The 21,090-nt window shown below is 53.9% G+C and overlaps 6 protein-coding genes and 2 non-coding genes across 8 annotated transcripts; 7 read left to right on the forward strand and 1 right to left on the reverse strand.

Moving 5' to 3' along the window:
- The first annotated feature begins 840 nt into the window (after window positions 1-840).
- BDP81DRAFT_429489 (NMT1/THI5 like-domain-containing protein) lies at window positions 841-2,545 on the forward strand. The gene is made up of 5 exons (XM_060590521.1): window positions 841-925; window positions 1,169-1,224; window positions 1,282-1,384; window positions 1,439-1,507; window positions 1,559-2,545. The coding sequence occupies exons 2-5, from the start codon at window positions 1,190-1,192 to the stop codon at window positions 2,384-2,386; spliced, it is 1,035 nt and encodes a 344-aa protein (XP_060444940.1). The 5' UTR covers window positions 841-925; window positions 1,169-1,189; the 3' UTR covers window positions 2,387-2,545.
- Window positions 2,546-4,615: 2,070 nt separating this feature from the next.
- BDP81DRAFT_461623 (subtilase) lies at window positions 4,616-6,021 on the forward strand (the record flags this gene model as incomplete). The annotated part of the gene is made up of 3 exons (XM_060593800.1): window positions 4,616-5,098; window positions 5,160-5,675; window positions 5,755-6,021. 3 exons carry the CDS (start codon window positions 4,616-4,618, stop codon window positions 6,019-6,021), a joined length of 1,266 nt encoding a protein of 421 aa, XP_060444941.1.
- A 376-nt stretch (window positions 6,022-6,397) lies between these two features.
- BDP81DRAFT_450236 (flavocytochrome c) lies at window positions 6,398-7,957 on the reverse strand (the record flags this gene model as incomplete). Its single annotated transcript, XM_060592500.1, has 1 exon — window positions 6,398-7,957. One exon carries the CDS (start codon window positions 7,955-7,957, stop codon window positions 6,398-6,400), a length of 1,560 nt encoding a protein of 519 aa, XP_060444942.1.
- Window positions 7,958-9,987: 2,030 nt separating this feature from the next.
- BDP81DRAFT_36758 (uncharacterized protein) lies at window positions 9,988-11,146 on the forward strand. The gene is made up of 2 exons (XM_060586541.1): window positions 9,988-10,198; window positions 10,316-11,146. Exon 2 carries the CDS (start codon window positions 10,337-10,339, stop codon window positions 10,883-10,885), a length of 549 nt encoding a protein of 182 aa, XP_060444943.1. The 5' UTR covers window positions 9,988-10,198; window positions 10,316-10,336; the 3' UTR covers window positions 10,886-11,146.
- Window positions 10,117-10,219, forward strand: BDP81DRAFT_t181. Its single transcript has one exon. It is a non-coding gene; the product is annotated as a tRNA-Ser (tRNA).
- A 4,341-nt stretch (window positions 11,147-15,487) lies between the features above and the next one.
- BDP81DRAFT_489710 (GPR1/FUN34/yaaH family protein) lies at window positions 15,488-17,327 on the forward strand (the record flags this gene model as incomplete). The annotated part of the gene is made up of 3 exons (XM_060595263.1): window positions 15,488-16,334; window positions 16,678-17,082; window positions 17,240-17,327. The coding sequence occupies exons 1-3, from the start codon at window positions 15,934-15,936 to the stop codon at window positions 17,325-17,327; spliced, it is 894 nt and encodes a 297-aa protein (XP_060444944.1). The 5' UTR covers window positions 15,488-15,933.
- A 1,539-nt stretch (window positions 17,328-18,866) lies between these two features.
- On the forward strand, window positions 18,867-20,565 carry BDP81DRAFT_472187 (cytochrome P450). Its single transcript, XM_060594605.1, has 5 exons — window positions 18,867-19,061; window positions 19,117-19,287; window positions 19,369-19,602; window positions 19,673-19,703; window positions 19,807-20,565. Exons 1-5 carry the CDS (start codon window positions 18,993-18,995, stop codon window positions 20,418-20,420), a joined length of 1,119 nt encoding a protein of 372 aa, XP_060444945.1. The 5' UTR covers window positions 18,867-18,992; the 3' UTR covers window positions 20,421-20,565.
- A 230-nt stretch (window positions 20,566-20,795) lies between these two features.
- Window positions 20,796-20,867, forward strand: BDP81DRAFT_t182. Its single transcript has one exon. It is a non-coding gene; the product is annotated as a tRNA-Met (tRNA).
- Window positions 20,868-21,090: the final 223 nt, after the last annotated feature.

Raw genomic sequence — 21,090 nt, forward strand, 5'->3', positions numbered from 1 at the left:
TAGATGGTGGTTTCTTGCTAGTAATAAAGGGAGGTTGATTCATCTCTGTCACCCGTTCGTCAAGGTATCGTCAGCCTGAAGAGTGCTCTGAATTATCCAGATTTATGCAGCAGATGAAATGCCATCGGCACTTTTGTGCAACACGATCAGCCGAAGCACGGCCAACATCGGCCTAAGCCGGCTCGGTGTGGGACCGGAGGTTTTGAAGGATCCATTCGATTCCGATCCCGGAGTACCCGGCGTTCACGGTGGCAGACACGGACACGCGGAGTAGCCCCGAAAATGAGACATTTTGCGCATGATTTATTACGCATCCAAAGCATTTTTTGTGGGTAGAACCGCAGCGCGCCCTATGACGCGCCTTGGATGGATAATCCTGTTGGGAAACCCTTTGACGAATTGCGGCTGCGTGTTCAGGTCCGTTTGATTTCTTGGGGCAGAATTGAGCCTACGAGACCACTTTTGTGATACATTCTAGCAGTAAGAGGATCGTCACTCGAATGGATTGGCTCAGTAGTGATTGGGCAATCGCTGGATCAGGCCACTGCTTCTTAACTATGCTCCGGTTTATTTTATGAGCGCCCGTTTTTCGGCGCCAGTTCAAGGTCACTCACGATGAATGAAGAATGACGCAGTTGGCCTGGTCGGCAAGCCGGAAGCCAGGCCGAAATGCATGATTAGCTTCGACCAAGTGAGGGGATTATGCAAAGGTCTAAGCGATCAGGAAGTTTACCCCTCCCGACGAGGGATATATCACCCTGATGTCTCCCGGCTTTTCAATACCTTGCCTTCCAAGACATTCACCAATTGATATTCACATTCTCGTCAACCAGTACACCAACCACACAATAAACCAAGACCTGGTACGACGCTCGCGTCAAAGAGGCCATGGCATCTATCGCAATGGAAACATCTACAGATCGAGGTAAAGTAGGAGAAGAACGCATCCGGGTGTTCAACTCATCTACCGTGCCCGACACCAAAGGCCCTCTTGATATCTTTCATCGATTGAGAGTCGCACTCGGGTGGATTCGGGCACAGGAAATGAGTTGATCTGAGAAATACCGGTGAACTTGATCTGGATAATACCAGCGAAAGGACATGCTTCTTTGGCAACCCCTGCCCCAATGCACGAGTGATGAGAACCTGAGTGTACTAACCCGTACAGCATCACGCTTGATCTGTCAAAATGTCGACTGATAAGATCACCTTCCTCACCAACTGGTTAGGATTGCCCTGCGCGCGATGACTGTTACGAATGTTAGTTGACGAAGTCGTCAGGCACGCTACGCCCTACCACGCTCCGCTGTACCTGGCTCAGGCCAAGGGATACTTCAAAGACGAAGGCATCAAGGTCGCTCTTCTTGAGCCCAACGACCCTAGCGTATGAACCTCCCGACTACATGAGTACTTCGAGTTCCCGCTGACCCGATCGTAGGATGTTACCGAGATCATCGGCACCGGCAAAGTCGACCTCGGCTTCAAGGCCATGATTCACACTCTTGCCGTGGGCTTTACCTATTCTGTATCACTGGTATCAAGCTAACCCCATCCACAGGCCAAGGCTCGCGACTTCCCCGTTCTCTCCATCGGCAGTCTCCTCGACGAGCCCTTCACCGGCGTTGTCTACCTCAAGGACTCGGGCATAACCACCGACTTCCGCTCCCTCAAGGGCAAGCGCATCGGTTACGTCGGCGAGTTCGGCAAGATCCAGATTGATGAGCTGACCTCGCACTACGGCATGACGCCCGACGAGTACACCGCCGTGCGCTGCGGCATGAACGTCTCCAAGGCCATCATCGAAGGCACCATTGACGCCGGCATCGGTCTGGAGAACGTCCAGATGGTTGAGCTGGAGGAGTGGCTTGCCGCTCAGGGCCGCCCCAAGACGGACGTGCAGATGCTTCGCATCGACGAGCTCGCCGAGCTGGGGTGCTGCTGCTTCTGCACCATCTTGTATATCGGCAACGAATCCTTCATCGCCGAGAACCCGGACAAGGTGCGCAAGTTCATGAGGGCCGTCAAGAAGGCGACGGACTTTGTGCTGGAGGACCCGGAGCAGGCTTGGAAGGAGTATGTTGACTTCAAGCCTGTTATGGGCTCCGACCTGAACCGCAAGATCTTTGAGCGCAGCTTTGCCTACTTCTCGCACGATTTGAAGAATGTCCAGCGCGACTGGACCAAGGTTACCAAGTATGGCAAGAGGCTTGGTGTCTTGGACGAGAGCTTCAAGCCCAACTACACCAACGAGTTCCTCGAGTGGACTCTTGATGAGGACTCTGCGGACCCTACTGGTGACCAGAAGAGGATGGTTGAGCTGCAGAATGAGGTTTCTTGCCGCGGCGGCTTCCGTCGCTTGAAGCTTCAGTCTGCTGTCAAGGCTTAAAGTCGCCGTGTTAGCGATAGCGTGGGTGATGAATCGCCATGAAATTGTCACTCAGTCGAGCCCACGCTCTCATCTAACCTAGGTACTCCAGGAACTGTCTGTCATTCCAGATGAGCTACGTTCATTCTTTTAGAAGAAAATAAAAAGGATTCCTGGGAACATTTGCGCCAATTGTGAGATGTGAACATCAATTCTAAATTCCTGGTGATCTTATGTCGAAAATTGGGTTGTAAGAAAATCGAAGAGACTGCTCGAACATTAACTCGACGTCTGCGCCGGAGGCAAGCGGCGTGAAAGACGGACATCGCCTCGCCTGGCTCGATATTGCTTGGTCCCCTTATCTTGTCTCACATGAGTATCCGAAGCGATGTATCGACCATGAGGCATTGCTCCGCCGGCCCCGGGCCCAGGGCATCACGGCCACCCGCATCGTATTGGCCTCACAAAAGTACGTGCAACTTCGAGTCAGCACCGAGCCGTCTCATATTGTCATATTTGGAAGGTCCATACTGGAAATCCATGTGATTGAATATCCGGTTGCCTAAAGCCCAATGATGGCATCGAGGTGATATCAAGCGGATGGTTTAACTCTCACCTAGATCCCCACCGTAGCAAAAGTCCCCTCTACTGTGAGTGATCGTACCATCAAACAAGTGCGACATGATTCTTCTTGGCAGATGTCTATCAAGTATCTCATCAGGAAACAACTAGAAGTTTCGCGATGCAATTGGCCGCGACCTAATTTCCACGTGATGCCAATCCATGGTTCGCGAGGATCTGCTCGGATCCCGTCAACCATCCGATAAGAAAACCTGTAACGTGACGGAAGATTCGCAATAAGACAAGCTCCTCGACGGTCGGACGAAGCTGCGCAAATCACAATCCGTCGACGTCCCAACAAACCCCAGTTGTTGTACAAGCATGAGATAACAACCCGGTCCTTACATGGCACCGCCTGGTAAAGCTCCCCTGAGCTATGCTTCTTTTTCCCGCCGCAGACCTTAACCGCACGACCCCGTTACCCGCACCACCACTTACTTGAGAAGTTGGCAGAAGGAAACGTTGGTTGGCTACACAAAGAATTGAGACACGAAGATCCGCATGTCGGGTCGTTTCTCGGCGGCGTCTGGCGCCGGGCGAATCAGAGTCTCCAAGACCCCTGGTAACCGCCTCTCGAATCCTGTGGGTAAAGGTCATTGAAGCTATTCCCCGGTTGGGATTGGTTCGTTCCCCCATGTCCCAGGGACCCGCCAGCTCTGTGGCAGCTTCATGCTTAATTCTGAGTCGATACAACCCAATCAACCACTCATAGGAGCACAGCTAACACTTAGCATTAGGTCTTTTAACTGCGAGATCAAGGGGAGAAGGAGGAATAAGGCCGTACCATCAATAATGCCCCTCTTCATAACCTGATAAACGCTGTCTTATTGTTGCCTCCCCGTTTAAGTTGTCCCTAGGATTCGTTCTCGACGATGGAACATGGGTCTCTACCGCAGCTACTTCGCCCGATCCGCAAAGCCACTGCCGCGTCGAGGAGGTGCAGATAATGTTCCTGGACGGAGGGGGATCGACATCACAACACCCATGTCCGCAACGCCCAACACGACATTGGAACCAACGCAGACCAGCGCATCAAATCAACACCGTCGACCAGCTCACCAGCCCTGTTGGTCCGGTCTACCAACGCTTTCCCGCCCCTGGGCCCCGGCGGTGAACTTGCGTCTCGACTTGAGGCTCTCTGCGGCCTCCTGGTTGGTCCCCGGCACTTTTCACCGCGGGTCCCTTTAATTCAAACCGCTCCACGGGGCCCACGATACGTCTCTTCCAACGAGAGCGCCGGATCATGGATGCGGCTCGCTTGGGGAGCTTGGGTTCGAGCTGTCATCGACTGCGGATCTGCCCACCTGCCCAACTTGGAAGGGTAATGGGCACTCGATGTGGTTGCAGCGAATGGGAATAGGAATGGTTCGTAAACCAGCTCAGATAACTTTACTGCAGTGCGTTGGATCATGGTCCATAGATCATGCATACGGGTTGGACAATGGTATAAGACCGGCCGGTCCGCTGCATCTTTAATGTTGTGTTCATTAAGCATCGCCTTCAAGACTCAACCGGGCTTCTCAACCATCTCACAGGTCACAGTCATTCGTTTAGACACCACCCGCTCGCTCACTGCACACATCACTTGCTTATCACAGTACCTCACTTACAACCAGATCTTACCTCACGATGCACGCCGCAACAATCCTCGCCCTCCTCCCCCTCGCAGTCGTCGCCGCTCCCTCACGACGCGCCCAGCCCGCACCCCTCATCAAGCCGCGGGGCGCAACCCTCGTGGCGGATAAGTACATCGTCCGCCTCAAGAATGAAGCCAAGACGGGTGCCTTGCAAAGCGTCATGAAGACCTTCTCCGCTGACGCCGACCACGTCTACAACTTTGCCGGCGGCGACATCGGCAGCGTCCCCTACCTCCGGGGATTCGCGTCCACGCTGAACGCGACCGAGCTCGAGAGCCTCCAGAATGACCCGGATGTCGACTTCATCGAGCAGGACGCCATCGTGACGATCAAGGCCACGCAGAGGAGCGCTCCGTGGGGTCTTGCGAGACTCTCGAGCACACAGCCTGGTTCGACTACGTATAGCTACGATGAGAATGCCGGAGAGGGCACTTGTGCTTACATTGTCGATACCGGCATCGACATTTCGCACCCAGTAAGTCTTCTAAGCTCACAGGCCTACCAAGGAAGACTTGATTAGCTGATATTCCCAACAGGACTTTGAAGGCCGCGCCACCTTCCTCGCAAACTTCGCCGACAACTCAGACACAGACGGCCAGGGCCACGGCACCCACGTCGCCGGCACAGTAGGCTCCGCCACCTACGGCGTCGCCAAGAAGACCAAGCTCTTCGCTGTCAAAGTTCTCGACTCCAACGGCGAGGGCACCAACTCGGGCGTCATCGCCGGCATGGACTTTGTCGCGACCGACGCCGCCGGCCAGACGGGCTGCGCCAAGGGTGTTGTCGTCAACATGTCGCTCGGCGGACAGACCTCGACGGCCGTGAACCAGGCCGCGGCGGCGATTGTCCAGGCGGGCCATTTCTTGGCTGTCGCTGCGGGCAATGAGGCGACTGATGCGTCTACTTCGTCGCCTGCGAGCGAGGAGAGCGTGTGTACCGTTGGTGCGACGACAAAGACTGACGCGTTGGCGGAGTACTCCAACTTTGGAGCTTCTGTTGATATCTTGGCGCCTGGCACCAACATCATGAGCACCTGGCCCGGTGGAAAGACTGTAAGTTCCCCCCTTCACGTGATGGTTCCATCCATGAATCGGCTCCGAGAGGGAAATATACTGACTCGTGAATGTGTAGAACACAATCTCCGGCACGTCCATGGCTAGCCCCCACATCGCCGGTCTCGCAGCCTACCTCCTCGGCCTCGGCTCGGCGCCTTCGGACCCCGTCCAGCTGTGCAGCTACATCGCCGAGACGGCTCTCGACGGCATTATCGGCCAGGTGCCCCGCCAGACTGTTAACAAGCTCGCCAACAACGGCTTTGCTGGAAACGGCACCGCCAAGGCCACGGATGGTTCCGTGGTTGGCAGACAGCTGAACAAGAAGTTTTCCCTTCGTGCTTAGATGGACGGAGAGGCGGGCTCCTCGCTCTGGCGTAAAGCCATGAAGACTCGCCTGGTAGCATAGAGGGTGATGTGGCGCACTTGACGACGACACGGGTTTGGGCTCTCGGGAAGGGCCCAGCCTATGACATTCTATCATGTAGATTAGATCTCACTTTGAATCTGTACAGACAATCTTTCTCGATAAGCCTTGTGTGACTTGCCTTGAACAAAGCTTCATGCGCTTGCCTCTCCTTCCTTTTGGATACCTAGTAGTGAGTGAGGTGTCTAACGGCTAATCGTCCACTTGCAAATGTCGGAATAGATGACTTTGAAAGTATATGCCCATTCAATATCTCATAGCTAGACTCATACATCATTGAAGACAGAGCATGAAATCATGAACCTGTGGCGACCTTGGCGGCCTGTTGTCCTGCTATTCTTCCGTAAACCACACATTCAAGCAATGATGAGCCTCCCAGGCGGTTGTCACCATGGATGCCGCCAGTAATTTCTCCAGCGGCCCACAGGCCGTCAACGACTGTCTTATCCTCTCTCAACACCTGGGCGTTTTCGTTAAAGGATGCGCCTCCCATCGTGAAGTGGGTGATGGGCGTAACGCGGCCCACGCATACTTCCTCTTCACGGTTGGCCTCGCCCGCCGGAAGCCGCCAACGGCCAAACGTCCGTCTTCCAAAGGCCGAGTCGGTGCCTGACGCCACGGCAGCGGCGTACTCGTCGACGGCGCTGACGATGGCCGGGCTCAGGTCCTTGACTTTCTTCTTCTCCATCAGGCCCTTCCATAAGTAAAAGCCCAAATGGCCCTCAGAGACCTCAATCGCGCCCGGGTCCATGAGTAAGGTTATATCCCACTGCTTGACGTCGCCGTCTTCTTTTGGTGGAATATTCATGATGGCTTTGCTAACGTGTTCCCTCGTCTCCATCTCATTCACGAACCTCTCACCCTTGTCTGAAAGCAGGATGCTACCTTCGCCGCGCAGCATTTCGGCGGCGAGAATCTTGTACCGGACCTCAGGATCTTTGGGATCGACGAACCCTGTCGGGTGCACTTGTACGCTGTCCATGTCGACAAACTCTGCGCCAACTGCTTCCAGGATACCATGAGAAGCCGGCCGTGCGTCGTTGGTTGATGGAATGCCTGCCAGGTCTGGGCGGTACTTGGCGAGAAGTCCGTTAGCGTCACCGGCAAATCCACCGACGGCAAACACTACGGCGCCTTCCAGGTTGTGCTGTTCGCCATCCCGTACATAATGAACGCCTTTCACGACGCCATCGGTGACGTTGAGTGATGTGACCTCTGCGGAATTTGTGAGTTTGAATTCGGGGTTCTCCCCAAGCTTCTTAAGCAGAGTCGTCACGATGGCTGCTCCTGGCGGGGTCTTGCCGGCCCCTCGGTGGGTTCGAGCAAGGGAGTGACCGCCGAGAGGGGTAACGACGCTCAGGTCAACACCGATTTCATCGACAAGCCAGGTCACAGCATCCGCAGAGCTTTCGGTCAAGAGCTGAACGAGCTTCGGACGCTGAACCACGCCTTCGCCCTGGGCGAATCGCTTGCCACCGGAACGGACGGTATCGTCGTAAAAGATGTCGTCCTTTTCTACGCCAGCAGCCTTTTGAAACCGGGTTCCAGCGCCATTGATGCCGGATGATGCCTTTATGCTGTTCCCGCCGGGCTTCGGGGCGCGGTCGAGCATCCGGACCGATGCACCAGCCTTGAGCGCCTCTTCTGCTGCAGACAGACCGGCCAGGCCGGAGCCGACAACGATAACTGGTCTGCGGGCTGACTGCGCCATGTGTGCGTATGATGGGAATCTTGCGGTTTGAGAAATGAAGTTGAAAGCGTTTGTGATGGGACGGTGGTATAGCATGCCCAGGATGGCTGCGAAGATGCCGAAGACGAGAGCAATTATGTAGCGGCGGATCGGACGGATGAACATTGCAGGTTCAATGGGACAAAAGTGCCGACCATCTCGTGAGTGAGATGCCGACTATATAGTGATGCGTATCAGCCATGCTTTCGGGGTACTGTGGGTAATTGGTGACATGTCAGACGATTCTAAGTCGTACGATGTCGTTCGGGGAGAAGGTGGCCAGATTCGGTGGCTTTGAGGTGGGCCTCGGTGAGATCGGTCAGGGCACCTGGATTGGCGGGGTATCTCTCGGTAAGTGTCGGTGAGGAGTGGTCACGGTAAAGTTCAACTCCTTCCGTTTCCCCTTCCTCTTTCCTTCCACTTGTGACTCTCATCCCGACTAGGGAAGGTACCTTCTCTTGTCTTAGTAAAATATGGAAGGAGATCCCCATCCGTTCAACTTGCAGGAACAGTTGAGTGCCACGTGACTGTTTCTCTGATCTTCCATCAACCTCCACTGCCAGCATCCAACGTCTATCGTCACGTCACAACGACCTTGCAATCAGAACCTCGTCTCGTCCCATCTCTTTTACAGTTCCTCAGTAGCCGCAAAGTCCACTTCATAAGATGCGAGCGATGTTCCCCCACTGCACCAGCAATCACTCGGATAGTTCTCTCCGGCCATCTACGAATCCACCATACTTGCTTAGGATCAACACCGAGCAGACACACAACCCAATGTGCAACGAGAACGAGTAGCAATGAATCCCTAGTCTCCAGCACGTTCATGTAAGCAGTTCTAATTGCTCCTAGCCATATGCACGCAACATCGTATCCCCCCCCCGTGGCTGCCAATACCCTTCGCAGTGACTTCAGCAACTTGAAGCTCGCGTCCTTGAGAGCTGCTCTTCTCGAAACTTCATGGTCTGCAAGTTCGTCGATTCTCCAGACAGTGTTCAGTATTGTGGAGGCAATACTACTGTATTGGATCTGATGATGATGATGGGAAAAGCTGAGCGCTGGCTGGGCTGGATATCTGGGCAAGGTGTAGGTGGGGCAGCTCCGAGATGTGAAGGAGCTGCCTCACGTGACCCACCTGCACCTGCCACAAGTATCGAATCTTCCGGATCTGGCCACGACCACTCGTTCATCAGAGAACGACTGACTGCCGTATGTATCACGATGCCCAATGCGCGCCGTCGGCGAGATCTGTCCATCCCAGGTGGAAGAGTGTGACAGCACCTTGGAACAGTCGAACGGCATGCACCACTTGTTCCAAGTGATCCTGAGTACCCGCGGAGGGAACTGCCAACGAGAGGGCAAAGGAGCAAGTGAAGAGAAGCCCCGCAACCACCAGCGCTGCTTCACAAGTCGAAGGCGTCAAATTCCTTGCGAGTGCCGAACGGAACAACTCCAAAGCCAACGCCGTGTGGCCAAGGTCAGTTATCAACTGTTTTGACACGGGCATTCTGGGTCTCGAATTCGAGCCAGGCACCAAGTCCGAGGTTGCAAAGTGCGTAGCAGCAAAGGCAAGAATAGCTTGATGCACGAATTTCTGTGCCATCATGTGCTGCCCGATCGCTTGCTGATACACTGACAGAACCCCGAACTGGCTCGCCCGGCTGACGAGGGACACCGCCAAATGACCGAAGCAGTGGCCGAGCAGAAATCGACTGCCAGGTCCGAGCCGGGCCACTTCGGTGTTGTTAGAATTGGCAGAAAATTGGCCCGACCGACGCTACTTGCATCAGGATGGCCTTATTGCAGCGAAGAATTTGAGAATGCATCTTGCGACTCTAGCAGATACCGTAATACGCATTCACGTCCCCTCTTTCGGCAACGGCTGCACGCTGGCTTCTTTTCCTCACACTTGATAACTGATTAGCTAGGAACTTTCGGCGCACTCTTCTTCAATCCGCGAATCCTGACTTTGACTCGGCTTTCCTTACACTGGAGACAACCATGATGAGAGTTGGTATGTGGTCGCCTTGACGGCGTTGCATCCGGTTACTCTTGCAGACTGCTAAAGTTGAACCATAAACTGTGGCAACCCTTCGTCATGGCCAGACTCCCTCTCGAATGAATTGTACGAGGCAGCTCTGCTTCTCGTCGCTGAATTTTGGCAATTGATTGTGCGGCATGGAGAGTTCATGCCCCTGTCGCATCGAGAGAGAGCTAGCCAATCTCCACCAGCCGCTGCTGCACAACATGGTCCCTCCCACGCCACGAAGAACCACCCAACAACAGTCAAGGTGCCAGAGTGGTTAATGGGCTGCCCTGCTATCAGATCTTCTGATGTCAGCTTAGGCAGTGGCTTCGGTCGCGCAGGTTCGAATCCTGTCCTTGACGTGCGAACTGGTCCATCGACAAACCTTTTTGGAAATCGTCGATGCACTTCACAATATCAACTTGCTATGCAGGTATCATGGCTGACTCTGCTTCAAGGAAACCGTCCTTGTTGTACTCATGTGGGATGGATGTGTCGCATTCCTTCAAAAAGCAAGGAAGACGGCACCAGGGATGCCTTGTTGGTTGGGACACGTCTGGTGGGCCTCGTTCGGTGGAATTGACTGCGAAGCAATGACCTTTTCAATTTTCCCGTCTATCATCAGGCGCGTCCTGGGGGCTGCCTGCAATGCCTGTCACCTAATATCCTCTTACTTCGTCAAAGCGGTACAACCACGAAGCGCAACGAATGTGGCCGGCCGACTTCCCCAGTGCCATACCAACACGGCTTCCCACGCAACATCAATAGGCGCCGCTTTCGATTCGACCTACGCCGGAGCGCTAGGTTGCAGCTGTTTTACTTTGTCTGTACGAAGAAACGGCGGACGCCTCGCCGGGGAGTCAATCGGAGACGTGAGGGTTGCATCCGCAGCGCCAGCAACCCCAAAAAGGAATGTCATCAATCCCCTTTCAACCATCCTGCCAAACAATCAACTTTTGGTCGTCGAGATGCCACGGGCATGCATGGGTAGCCTAAACTTTGGGTGCTGCCGAGTTATCCGGTGGTGATCGTTTGCGCCTCCCTTCTTGGCATCGGCTTCCGCTCCTAGGCATGCAGGCAATGACGGCTAAATGCAACTGTTTGAACTTTGAAGGCCAGGATTCCAGAACGCATCTGGCTTTGGAGAGTGCACGGGGATTGGGGAGGAGGAGACCTCTAGCAGATTTTCTCAGGTCCTCTGGGTACCTTCGCATCACTCCAGTCATCTTCACTGCCTACATTCGAAGGAGCCGACGGACGGAAAAGGACCCCCGATGTTAAACTCCGGTCTGCCATCCCATCTTCCTCGGCTCGGCTTCAGACTTGACGAGACAGATCATAGAATGCCTCTGCCAAGCGAGTGCACAGGGGTTCCTCAACAGCAGCGAAAAGGTTGGGAATCCACCTCTCAACGCCGCGTCGAAGTGGGTGGAACGATTCTTGCCCAAAGAGGAGGCATTTCGGAGAAATGGAAGTTGCTTAGCAGCCTTAGCTCTCCTCTGACAGTGGACAACCTAGGCTTTGTACAACAGGCCCGGCCCTGGAACGCCACGCCACAGGCGGCTGCTGTCGGACAGGGTCCCGAACAACGTGCTGACGGAGCCCTGTGACTCTTGGCATCGCACCATCGACCTTCTAGGGGGCGTCTTTGCGGTAATTCTCTCACAAGTCTTAGATGGTTCCGCTACGAGAGCGGCCTTGGCCATATGGAAAAGGGGTTGCGAAAGGCAGAATTAATGACCGCCATTGGATTCTTGCCTTCTTGGAAGGTCGAATAGGTTGCGATGTCTGTCGTCCTCTGATCCTTTCGGCTTCCGGTCGAGCCTCAATCATTGGCATTACGGACCAAGGGGCTGGGCATCGAGAATCGATCCGCGGCTACCGTTGAACGGCGGCTTGCTCGGTCCAAGGTGCTGGTCAGAGCCTGGACAAATTCGACAGGAGATGAACTTTTCACCAGTTTGTAATTGTACACAGCCTGGCCGAGCCGTTCGTCCAGACCGCGGCACGGGGGCGGTCGAGGACGAAGGCTTGGACCTTTGCGCGAACTTTTGGCAAACTTCTCAGTGGAACGCAGGCAACGACCGTCTAGGTGCATAGGAACGTGATTCCCGCTACAGTATTCGACCACGCCGTCTGTCAAACATTTGGAATCCACGAGCGCTGTTAACAATTCCGCTATTGAGGTGGTCAAATCTGTGGCGTCTGTCGCCTTCCTTTCCGCTGACCATTCGGGATCTCCTCGATTTCCCCAGTCCGTCGCTCACTAACAACAACTAGTTGCTGCTATCACAACGCAACCCATAGCAAAGTTGCTCGGTATGTGCCAATGCCGTTGTTGAATTGCCAGCTGGCTCAGCGGAGGGACAAACGATTCGCAGCTGGCCAGGGGATTGAGAACCAATGGGCATCTGTTCAGGTGACATTTAGTTAGTGGACTGATGATCCCACGGAGCCGGCAGTAGAAAGAGGCAGTGATGAGCGGCCTAGTGTGGTGTCACTGTCACCGCTGCGAGAAGAGACAGCAGAGCATCCCACGTCAAGGGTTGCATGACAGGGCACGTACAGGCGCGGCATTCGTCAGAACAGGTGACTTCCACGGTGGCATCTTGCCATGTCGTCGTCTTGTTTGTCGGCGCCGGTTCGGAGCGAAGATATTCAATACCTCCGACGTCCAAGAATCCACGATTGTCGCCAAATTGACCTGAATTTCCAAGGTTTGATTGGAATAGCTGTATTGAATCATCTTCTGACAGAGTCAAAGTACGAGTACTAGGCCGGACAAGAGCTTGTAAGTTGAGAGACAACCAAGGCTGCCCATGTTCCGGACCAAAGGACGCAAGAAGAGTGCGTGAAGACCAGAACTCGCACGTCGTGTGGCTTACATTGAAATTCCCAGGAATGCTGGACTACGTACGACGCCGGCGCAGTCTGGGGAAATAGGCTAGAAGCCACCAGATCTGGGGAAAACGCAATTGCAAGCCAGCACGAACGATGGATACCTATCAACGACAGGGAGGTCCCCGAAGACTACAGCGGGAGCTCGAACACACGTCGCGGTTCGTCCGGCGCCTGGTGCCATCATCGGACCATTTGCACTAGAAGGTGTGTATTTCGACTCGGTATATGCATACGCACACGGAAGCAATGGGACTTGGTCTTTTGTCGATCGAGTGGACGGCAGAGGGTGTGCAGCAATCGCCCAAGCTTTCCCCGCAACCCACCGCCATGTGGCCGTCGATTCGCGCCTCTGATGGAGGCCATCATTGGGGTTGATCAACAAGGCTACTCCAATACTCCTTCCAGCACGGTCATGATGACGCTTAGGATACACTTGGCTCAACTTTGCAGGCCTTCACCATACGGACGATGGTTTAGAACGCGAGTAGAGGGCATAACGGTACTCCGTGCAGAAGAGCTCTCAATCCAACCTCGAAATGTTTCCTACACAGAAGAGAGGAAACGCCTTGGCGCCTGACGCACACCTCACAAAACTCCTCCCGGTCTTGCATCCGCGTCGATATCTGAAGCCGGAGTCAACGGGGCTCGGGGTGTCTCGAATAGGCTGGGATATTGCCAGTCCACCCCCAGATTCCCCATAACACCCATCTCTAGGGCACGGTTGATATGGATAGTCACCGGCAGAATGTGGCCAGATGACAGATGTATTGTGACAAAGGCCGGCAAAAGGTAGAAAGATCTCGCCCAAAGAGCTGGGTTGGTTGAAACGCGCGATGCGATGCAGGCCCGAAACAGTGGTGCTGTGTTCCCACCGTACAGACTACAAACTGGGGGAGTGGAAACCTTTCAATCTGGACGATACTTGCCGTTGACAGGATCAACTCGAAGACTCTTTTGGTCTAAGTCGAGATTCATCTCTTGGACGCTCCTAAGAAGTCCAGCAGCGGCCGCATCGCCAACCAGGCCAGTACTAATATCATGCCGACTGCCGGCAGATTTTGTCCGCCCACGATCCGCAGCCAAGACGGGGAAGAGCCGTGGCGGTAATTTGGCCGGTCCCCTCTTGCAGGAATGATTTTTTCATCGAGCACCCTTGGTCCGCTGGGCCTTTTGGTTCGACCATATTCATGACACACGGTATTATCGATGTGCCACTACAAGCTACAACTCAAATGCGACCTTTTTGCCGTCCTGCTCTATCGCCCAATGAGAGCGCGACCGCAAAGAGGGAATAATCTGGACGGAACTCATGGAAAGCCGGGCGTTAGGAACTCAGGGCAGAGCACAACGCCAGTCCAAAAGCGTTCAGACGGCAGACGCACCTCTTATTTCCGCTGCAATTATAGTTACATCAGGTGTTATCGCCACGCCCTCCCTGCATTTTGGGGCTCAATCTGGTCTTGGCCGGTCGCCAGTGCAGCACAGCGAAGCATTCGTAATCCCACGCATCACATCTGCGTCGACGTTGGGTGCTGGACAACACGGAGAATATGAGACATGCCACCTGGAGCCGACAGTCTGTACTCTGTAGCCGGGACCCGCGACGTTTTTGGAAACCATATGGACGAGGCTTCGATCCATATGGTATCTCAGTCGCTGCCTCTTCTTTGACAAACGTCAGAGGCTAGATCCTTGGGGGTCGTTTTCGACAACAGCATGCCCAGGCCGCTTATGCAATAATGATTTGCGTTCCATCACCCCCGCTACTTGCTAGTTGCAGACGGCGACAAGGACAGCCACGCCTAAAAATTTGGAGAAGCTTTCTGGTGACGGAAAAGGTGGGAATGACATCAGCTCGTGGACTGATTTCCCAAGTGGCCCGAGGCAGAGGTTGGTTTGGTCTCCTCCATTGGCCTTTGATCGTCGCCTGCTTCCTAGCCATACTCAATTGGCATACCCAACACACCTAATCCGATCGCTCGAATTCGACAGTGGCTCAAACCCGTGGGGATGGACGAAAGGATGGCCGTTCAAAGATGTCTCAGAGTTCGAGGACTGCAAGTCTCGTCTCCCAACTCGGTCTTCTCGCCCTCGAATACCGTACATACATGTACGGATGCCAGCTGGGCAAACCCAAGTTACCTTCACCAATCAACCAATTGTCCCCCCGCTACTTGCATTGAAGACCGGATGGCCGGGACGTAAGCAAAGACTGGCCGAACTGTACGGAGTACCTTATGATGGGATGAAGCTCCTTTTCTCACAGGGGCTACACGCACACTACTGTGCCAGTTCTAGGTGCAGGCCGTCTCCGTATGATCTGGGGATGCCGTCTTTGAGCTGGCATGCTGCTTCCACACAATTGGCGATGAAAACTCCTTCACCAGCAGACATGCTCCTCTTCCCTCCCTTTTCGGCCCGTCTGGCCTCTGGGGAAGACGGGAGGAGACTTTTATTCGCGCCATTGCGGATTTTCTTCTGTGTCATTTCCAGCAGATCTCGCCTTCCAATGGCGGTCTCCGACGCCGTGTCAGTGGTCACTCCACCACCACCCGACATCGCAACCTAAAATATTAAAATAATGAATCTATTATGGAGCCTCTGTTGGACCCCATGCCCATTTCGTCCCCCGGTTCATTCTTCTCTGGGCTTTAAAGATCGGCCCTTGGAAGCAGACGGCTCGCCTTTCGCCCTCACACCCTCTTAGTCTACAAACATAAGCGATCTTACTCGACCCACTCCCTCCCTCCTCCTGCTGCAGACGACGCCTCCTCTCCTCACTTGTCCTCCACGCCGCTTCTTCTCCTCCTCCTCCTCCTCATCCATCTCCAGTTCTCCGCGCCAGTCGGGCCCACGTATCTGTACATACCCCAGACGTTCACACACGTTCACGAAGCTACCGGCCCATTAGCTATCTGCATTTTGCGCTGACCCTCGACCCTGGCCTCCGTTCGTCCTGGCTTGATCGTTTCTTGCCTCGAACCCCGTTCTCCCCCATTACTTAAAGACTGCTCCCCACCCCTTCCCCGGAGTAGAAAGAAACCCTCCTCCATCAAAGTTGTGTGCCGTCTTCCGTGGAGTTTGCCTACTCTTGCTACAAGATACCCCCTATACTTATTCTTCTCTTGGTTACATCCTTGCCTTATTATCTCTTACACCCGGAAGACTACACACAATGGCCACGCACGAGGCTCATCACAACGCCGTCCCTCCACAGGACGTGGAGAAGGATGTGCATACCTCTGGTGCCGACCACTACAATGGTGCCAATGGTGCTCAAGTAGGCCAAAACACATACTCACGACAAGCCGGGCCTTTCTCCCGCGTTGCCGACTACCGGAACATGACTGAAGGAGAAGCGCAGGCATTCGGCGGTTCGCTCCAACCCGGCGTATGGAAGCCGTATGAGCACAGAAAGTTCGCCAACCCGGCGCCCCTCGGTCTCTCGGCCTTCGCCCTCACGACGTTCGTCCTTTCTTGCGTCAACCTCCACGCTCGCGGCGTGACTGCGCCCAACATTGCCGTCCCTCTCGCCTTTGGATACGGAGGTCTTGTCCAGCTCCTCGCTGGCATGTGGTATGTCCAGATTTTTCCTGCTTCTCTATTGTTTTTTCTTTTTTTCCGTACCAGGGTCCCCGAAACTTCCCCAACATCTCATCTCAACCGTCTCCACGATGTCCCCCGCAAGCGGAAGCTCCGGTGTGTTCATGTGGAGCATGGACGCGCTCCTCTGCGCCGGAGTGGACCTTGAGCTAGACACCAACATGGGGGACTCGGGGAAGGTTGGTCCATAGGATGCTTGTCTGGGTCCTGGACCAGGGGAACCTGTGGAGAAGCTTTTGTAATACGAGCATCACAAATCAGTCATCATTGCATCCTTCATCCGCGCCAATGCTGACGGACGGTTGGTGGTTTACAGGGAGATGGCCGTTGGCAACACCTTTGGTGCCACTGCCCTTTCATCGTACGGCGGTTTCTGGATCGCATACGGCATCCTCTTGACCCCCAACTGGGGCATCACCGCCACGGATGGCCCCTATGCCGCCAACTACTCTGACCACTACTCGGCTGTTGGCTTCTTCCTGACGGGCTGGTTCATCTTCACGACGCTGCTGCTTCTCTGCACCCTGCGCTCGACCGTGGTCTTCTTCTCCCTCTTCTTCACCCTCGACTTGGCCTTCCTCTTCCTCGCCTGCGAGAACTACGCCGCCAACAACGGCGCCTTGACCGCGTCGCGCAACTTGCAGATTTGCGGTGGTACTTTTGGTATGCTTGCCGCGTTTTTGGCGTGGTATTGTGCTTTGGCAGGTCTTCAAGACGATAGGTGAGTTTCTGCAATCCATTCGCCCGGGCGGCGATCGGCTCAGGTCTAGGCTAGACTGAGCCACCGTCATTGCCGTCCCCCTCCCCTCTGCCGCTATGCTTTCATGATGAATGCGCGCGATGTGGATTCCGTTTGCTAATACTGGAAATTTCTGCAGCAACTCCTTCTTCCAGGTTCCCGTTTTCCACCTCCCATGGTCCGACAAGGGCAAGGAGCTTCGCCGGGCCAAGAGCAACGTCGCCTAAGTTGAGCCGTATTGCCATGAGGCTTCATGTGTATGTTATTCATTTAATACGCGGGATATGAAGGGATGCGTGCGGTCGATGCGCCCGCGATGATTTAGGATACCCAATTACGAGGGGTGCTGTCGCGCTTGCGGCTTGCATGTGGCCAAGCTAGGCGACAAGAGAGAGAAGAGCAGCGAAGTGCAGAGCCAATGCAAACAATCTTGCGGCTACTTATATAGTGTTAATATCGTGAGGGAAAATTCTCACATCAATTAGTTCCATATTGAATGTTGGTAATCGCCTCGATTCAGGTGTTGATGTTTCCTCGACTGAAACCCTTGAGATGATCGATAAGATTGAGCTACCGTATACATCCCCCGGATCAATTCACAACTACCTGAAAATGTTCATTCTTCATCAAGGATGACGATAATAAGCAACCGCAACGAGTGCTCGCCCTTCAGAGGCGCAAGTTAGTAGTTGGCTCTTCAGACTAAGTAGGACCAAGATGCAGTGACGTCGGACAGCTACAGAGCCCTTGCCGTTGCGGCGACTCGGAGAAGCGTCACTGGTGTCTTGGCGATGAGGCGAGTAAACAGCCGTTTCCGAAGGTATGATTAATATTTTTGCTTCGCGGAGGGCGGGAAGACGGACGGGAAGAGGGGAGGGAGGATTTGGGGGCGGCGCTTGAGGGCTTGGCGTACCTCATTTTTGGGGGGGGGGAAGATGCGGAGGAGACAACGGCGGAGAGAGAGGCGATTGCTTGATACTTGGCGGCTTCGAGGTAGGTATTGGGCTTGGGTCACGGGTGAATGTTTTGATTGATACGTTAATGTGCTCACGGCTGGGCGGGTTCTTGAGTGGGAAGAAGGGTGGCGATGTTTTGCTTGTTGTGTGTCCAAGGTAGATACGCCTGGGATTATGCAGCTGGAACGCGACTGCGAGGGAGGAGATTGAAATGTGTTTTCGAATGAAGATATTCTTGGACCTACCTATGCCACATGAATGTTGATTCTTTGGGTCGGAATGGAGATGTTTGATGTGGTGTTCAACTCATGTCGATAGATGAATCTGCAATACTGCATAGTTCGTCTTGTCTTGGGGCAATTACCGATAGATTGGACTCAGAGACCAGAGCGTTCGTTTGAACTCTGTGTCCTTGACCTTGAGCCTTGGAGCTGTTGGTTGCGTTTGGTCTGAGTTGACGTGAGCTAAAGTCAATGTGCCAGACGTGACTTGCGATCAATGATTCAATCAACTTGAGAGAAATCATCGCCAGAGCCTTCGGGTTCTTCAAGAAGCCCGGCCCGACATTGTCGGGAGATGAAACGATGCAAATTCTTGGTACATAAAGCACGTGTTGTGCAATTCATGCCAAGCTGGATAGATTGAAGCGCCATCGTTGGTACAGGCCTGGGAGTACATGACTTGTGCACATTCTGCCTATGCACAAATCTGCATAACTCCGTCTGTTAGTTGTTATCACGCCTGCCGTGTAACTCTGGACGGCTTCTTCTGCGACCGTGATCTGCTGGACGACTTATGCTTCGAAAAGAAAGTGGTATATCTGGAGGATGCGGCTTTCGAAGTCTGCGTTCTTTTTCTCTTCCTACCGCAACTCCGTGTCTCGTTTGACTTGTATTCGATTTAAATAGGCTTTTCGACAACTAAATCATTCACAAAATGTCTTTCACTTTTGGCTCCCTCACGATCTATCACGGACTGTTGCTTGTCCCCATTGCAATCATCGCGGTCAGTCCACATCAACCCTCGATGCCTCGCTCAATCAAAGCTAATAATCTACAAGACAACCATATACTACACCGCCCTCACACTCTACAACATCTACTTCCACCCCCTCTCCTCCTTCCCAGGTCCCCGCCTCGCAGCCGCAACACCATATTGGATGGCCCTCTCCTATCTAGGCGGTCGCACTCCTTACGATCTCCTCGAGCTACAAAACAAATACCGCCCGGTCGTGCGCACATCCCCCGATTCCCTGTCGTACATCAAGGCGCCGCAGTGGAAGGAGATTTACTGACACAAGGCACCTGGCCAGCCCGAGTTCAGCAAGGATAGCAAATACTTCTCTGCGCTCAAGGGCGATCCCGTGATTATAACTGCGGATAGGGAGTATCATTCGTATATTCGCAAGCTGTTCGCGCATGGGTTCTCTGAGAAGGCGATGAGGGAGCAGGAGGGGGTGTTGAAAGGGTTCGTTGATATTTTGTTTGCGAGGCTTGGGGAGGAGGGGGAGGGGGGACGGGCTGTTGATGTTGTACAATGGTATAATGTGAGCTCTCCGATATCGAGGTTCACCATGGGGGTTGGAGGAAGATTGTGATGCTGACTTTGTGATGCAGTTCCTTACCTTTGACTTTGTCGGGTTCCTCAGTAAGTTTCCCTGGAGGTGCTACCTACTTAGGCCGCACTGAATTGCATTCCATGACATTCTCCATTGGACGACAGGTAACCCATCACTAATAACATCCTCCAGGCCTCACATACCTCCTCCTCAAGAACCCCCGCGTCCTCGCCAAGCTCGCAACCGAAGTCCGCTCGACTTTCACTCACCCAGACGGAATCACCTTCACGGGCGTCAATGGCTGCAAGTACCTCCTCGCCTGCATCGAAGAAGCCCTCCGCGTCTACCCGCCCTCCCCGCAACCGCACCACCGCATCGTGCCCGCCGGTGGTGCGACCGTCGAGGGCGTCTTCTTGCCCGAGGGCACGTCCGTTAGTATCCCCATCTATGCTGCCTCCCACAGTTCCGTGAACTGGACGCTGCCAGAGGAGTTTATACCTGAGCGTTGGATGGCTACGAAAGATGGTGGTCATGGGAAAGGGGATGGTGATGGTGATGGTGACGTGGACGTGCGGCTGTTTGCTGGGGACCAACGCGATGCGTCGCAGCCGTTCCAGGTTGGACCGCGGAACTGTATTGGGAGGAATTTGGCGTATGCGGAGATCAAGATTATCATGGCGAGGTCGGTGTGGCAGTTTGACATTGAGAATGCCATGGATGGGGATTGGATTGGGATGCAGAAGGTGTTCATGGTTTGGGAGAAGGCGCCGCTGTGGGTGAAGTTACATCCTGTTTCGAGAGGGTGAATAGTAGCCAGACTGACGAGGAGGTCATGATGGAGTCCCTTTGCTACCGAGATCGAGTTCACTCTTCTCTGAATTAGTTTCACAGCTGTACTCTTGAATTCAGCGGCTGTCGTTACATGTAGTCTTGCAACAAGGCATCCACGCCCTCTTTTAACTTCAAAATGGTCGCAATGTGACCCGAGGAATCCAGGATTAGATATGCAGTCGATGTAAGAGTGAAACCCTTGATTAGTGTACTTGTATTTGAAGCACGCTGTGGCGCCAGACGCGAGGTTTAAAGGTGGAAGACGCAACAATATCTCGCGATGGTGCAACTTGGTTGAGCAAATTCGCGCAAGTCGATGTGGATTCAACCACCATCTCCACTAGTCAACAAGCACAATAGCTCAGGGGTAGAGCGCTGGGCTCATAACCCAGAGGTCCCTGGATCGAAACTAGGTTGTGCTATTCCCTTTTGCTTCTGCGAGCTTTTGATGGTGGAATTGGTCGCGCCTTAAAATCCACCAGTTGGATCATCCACATGGACAGTCCAAACTTTGCAACTTGCCTCTTTCAGATGTTTCGAGAACGCTCGTCATTATTGCAGATTGGAATACGAGATCCTGTGCTGTAGGTGGCTGACAGTCGATGCACCTCTTTATCACGCTACCTTAATGGTATGCATGCCGCT

The sequence above is a fragment of the Colletotrichum phormii genome (assembly GCF_030913505.1).
Source record: "Colletotrichum phormii strain CBS 102054 chromosome Unknown BDP81scaffold_11, whole genome shotgun sequence".
NCBI lineage: Eukaryota > Fungi > Ascomycota > Sordariomycetes > Glomerellales > Glomerellaceae > Colletotrichum > Colletotrichum phormii.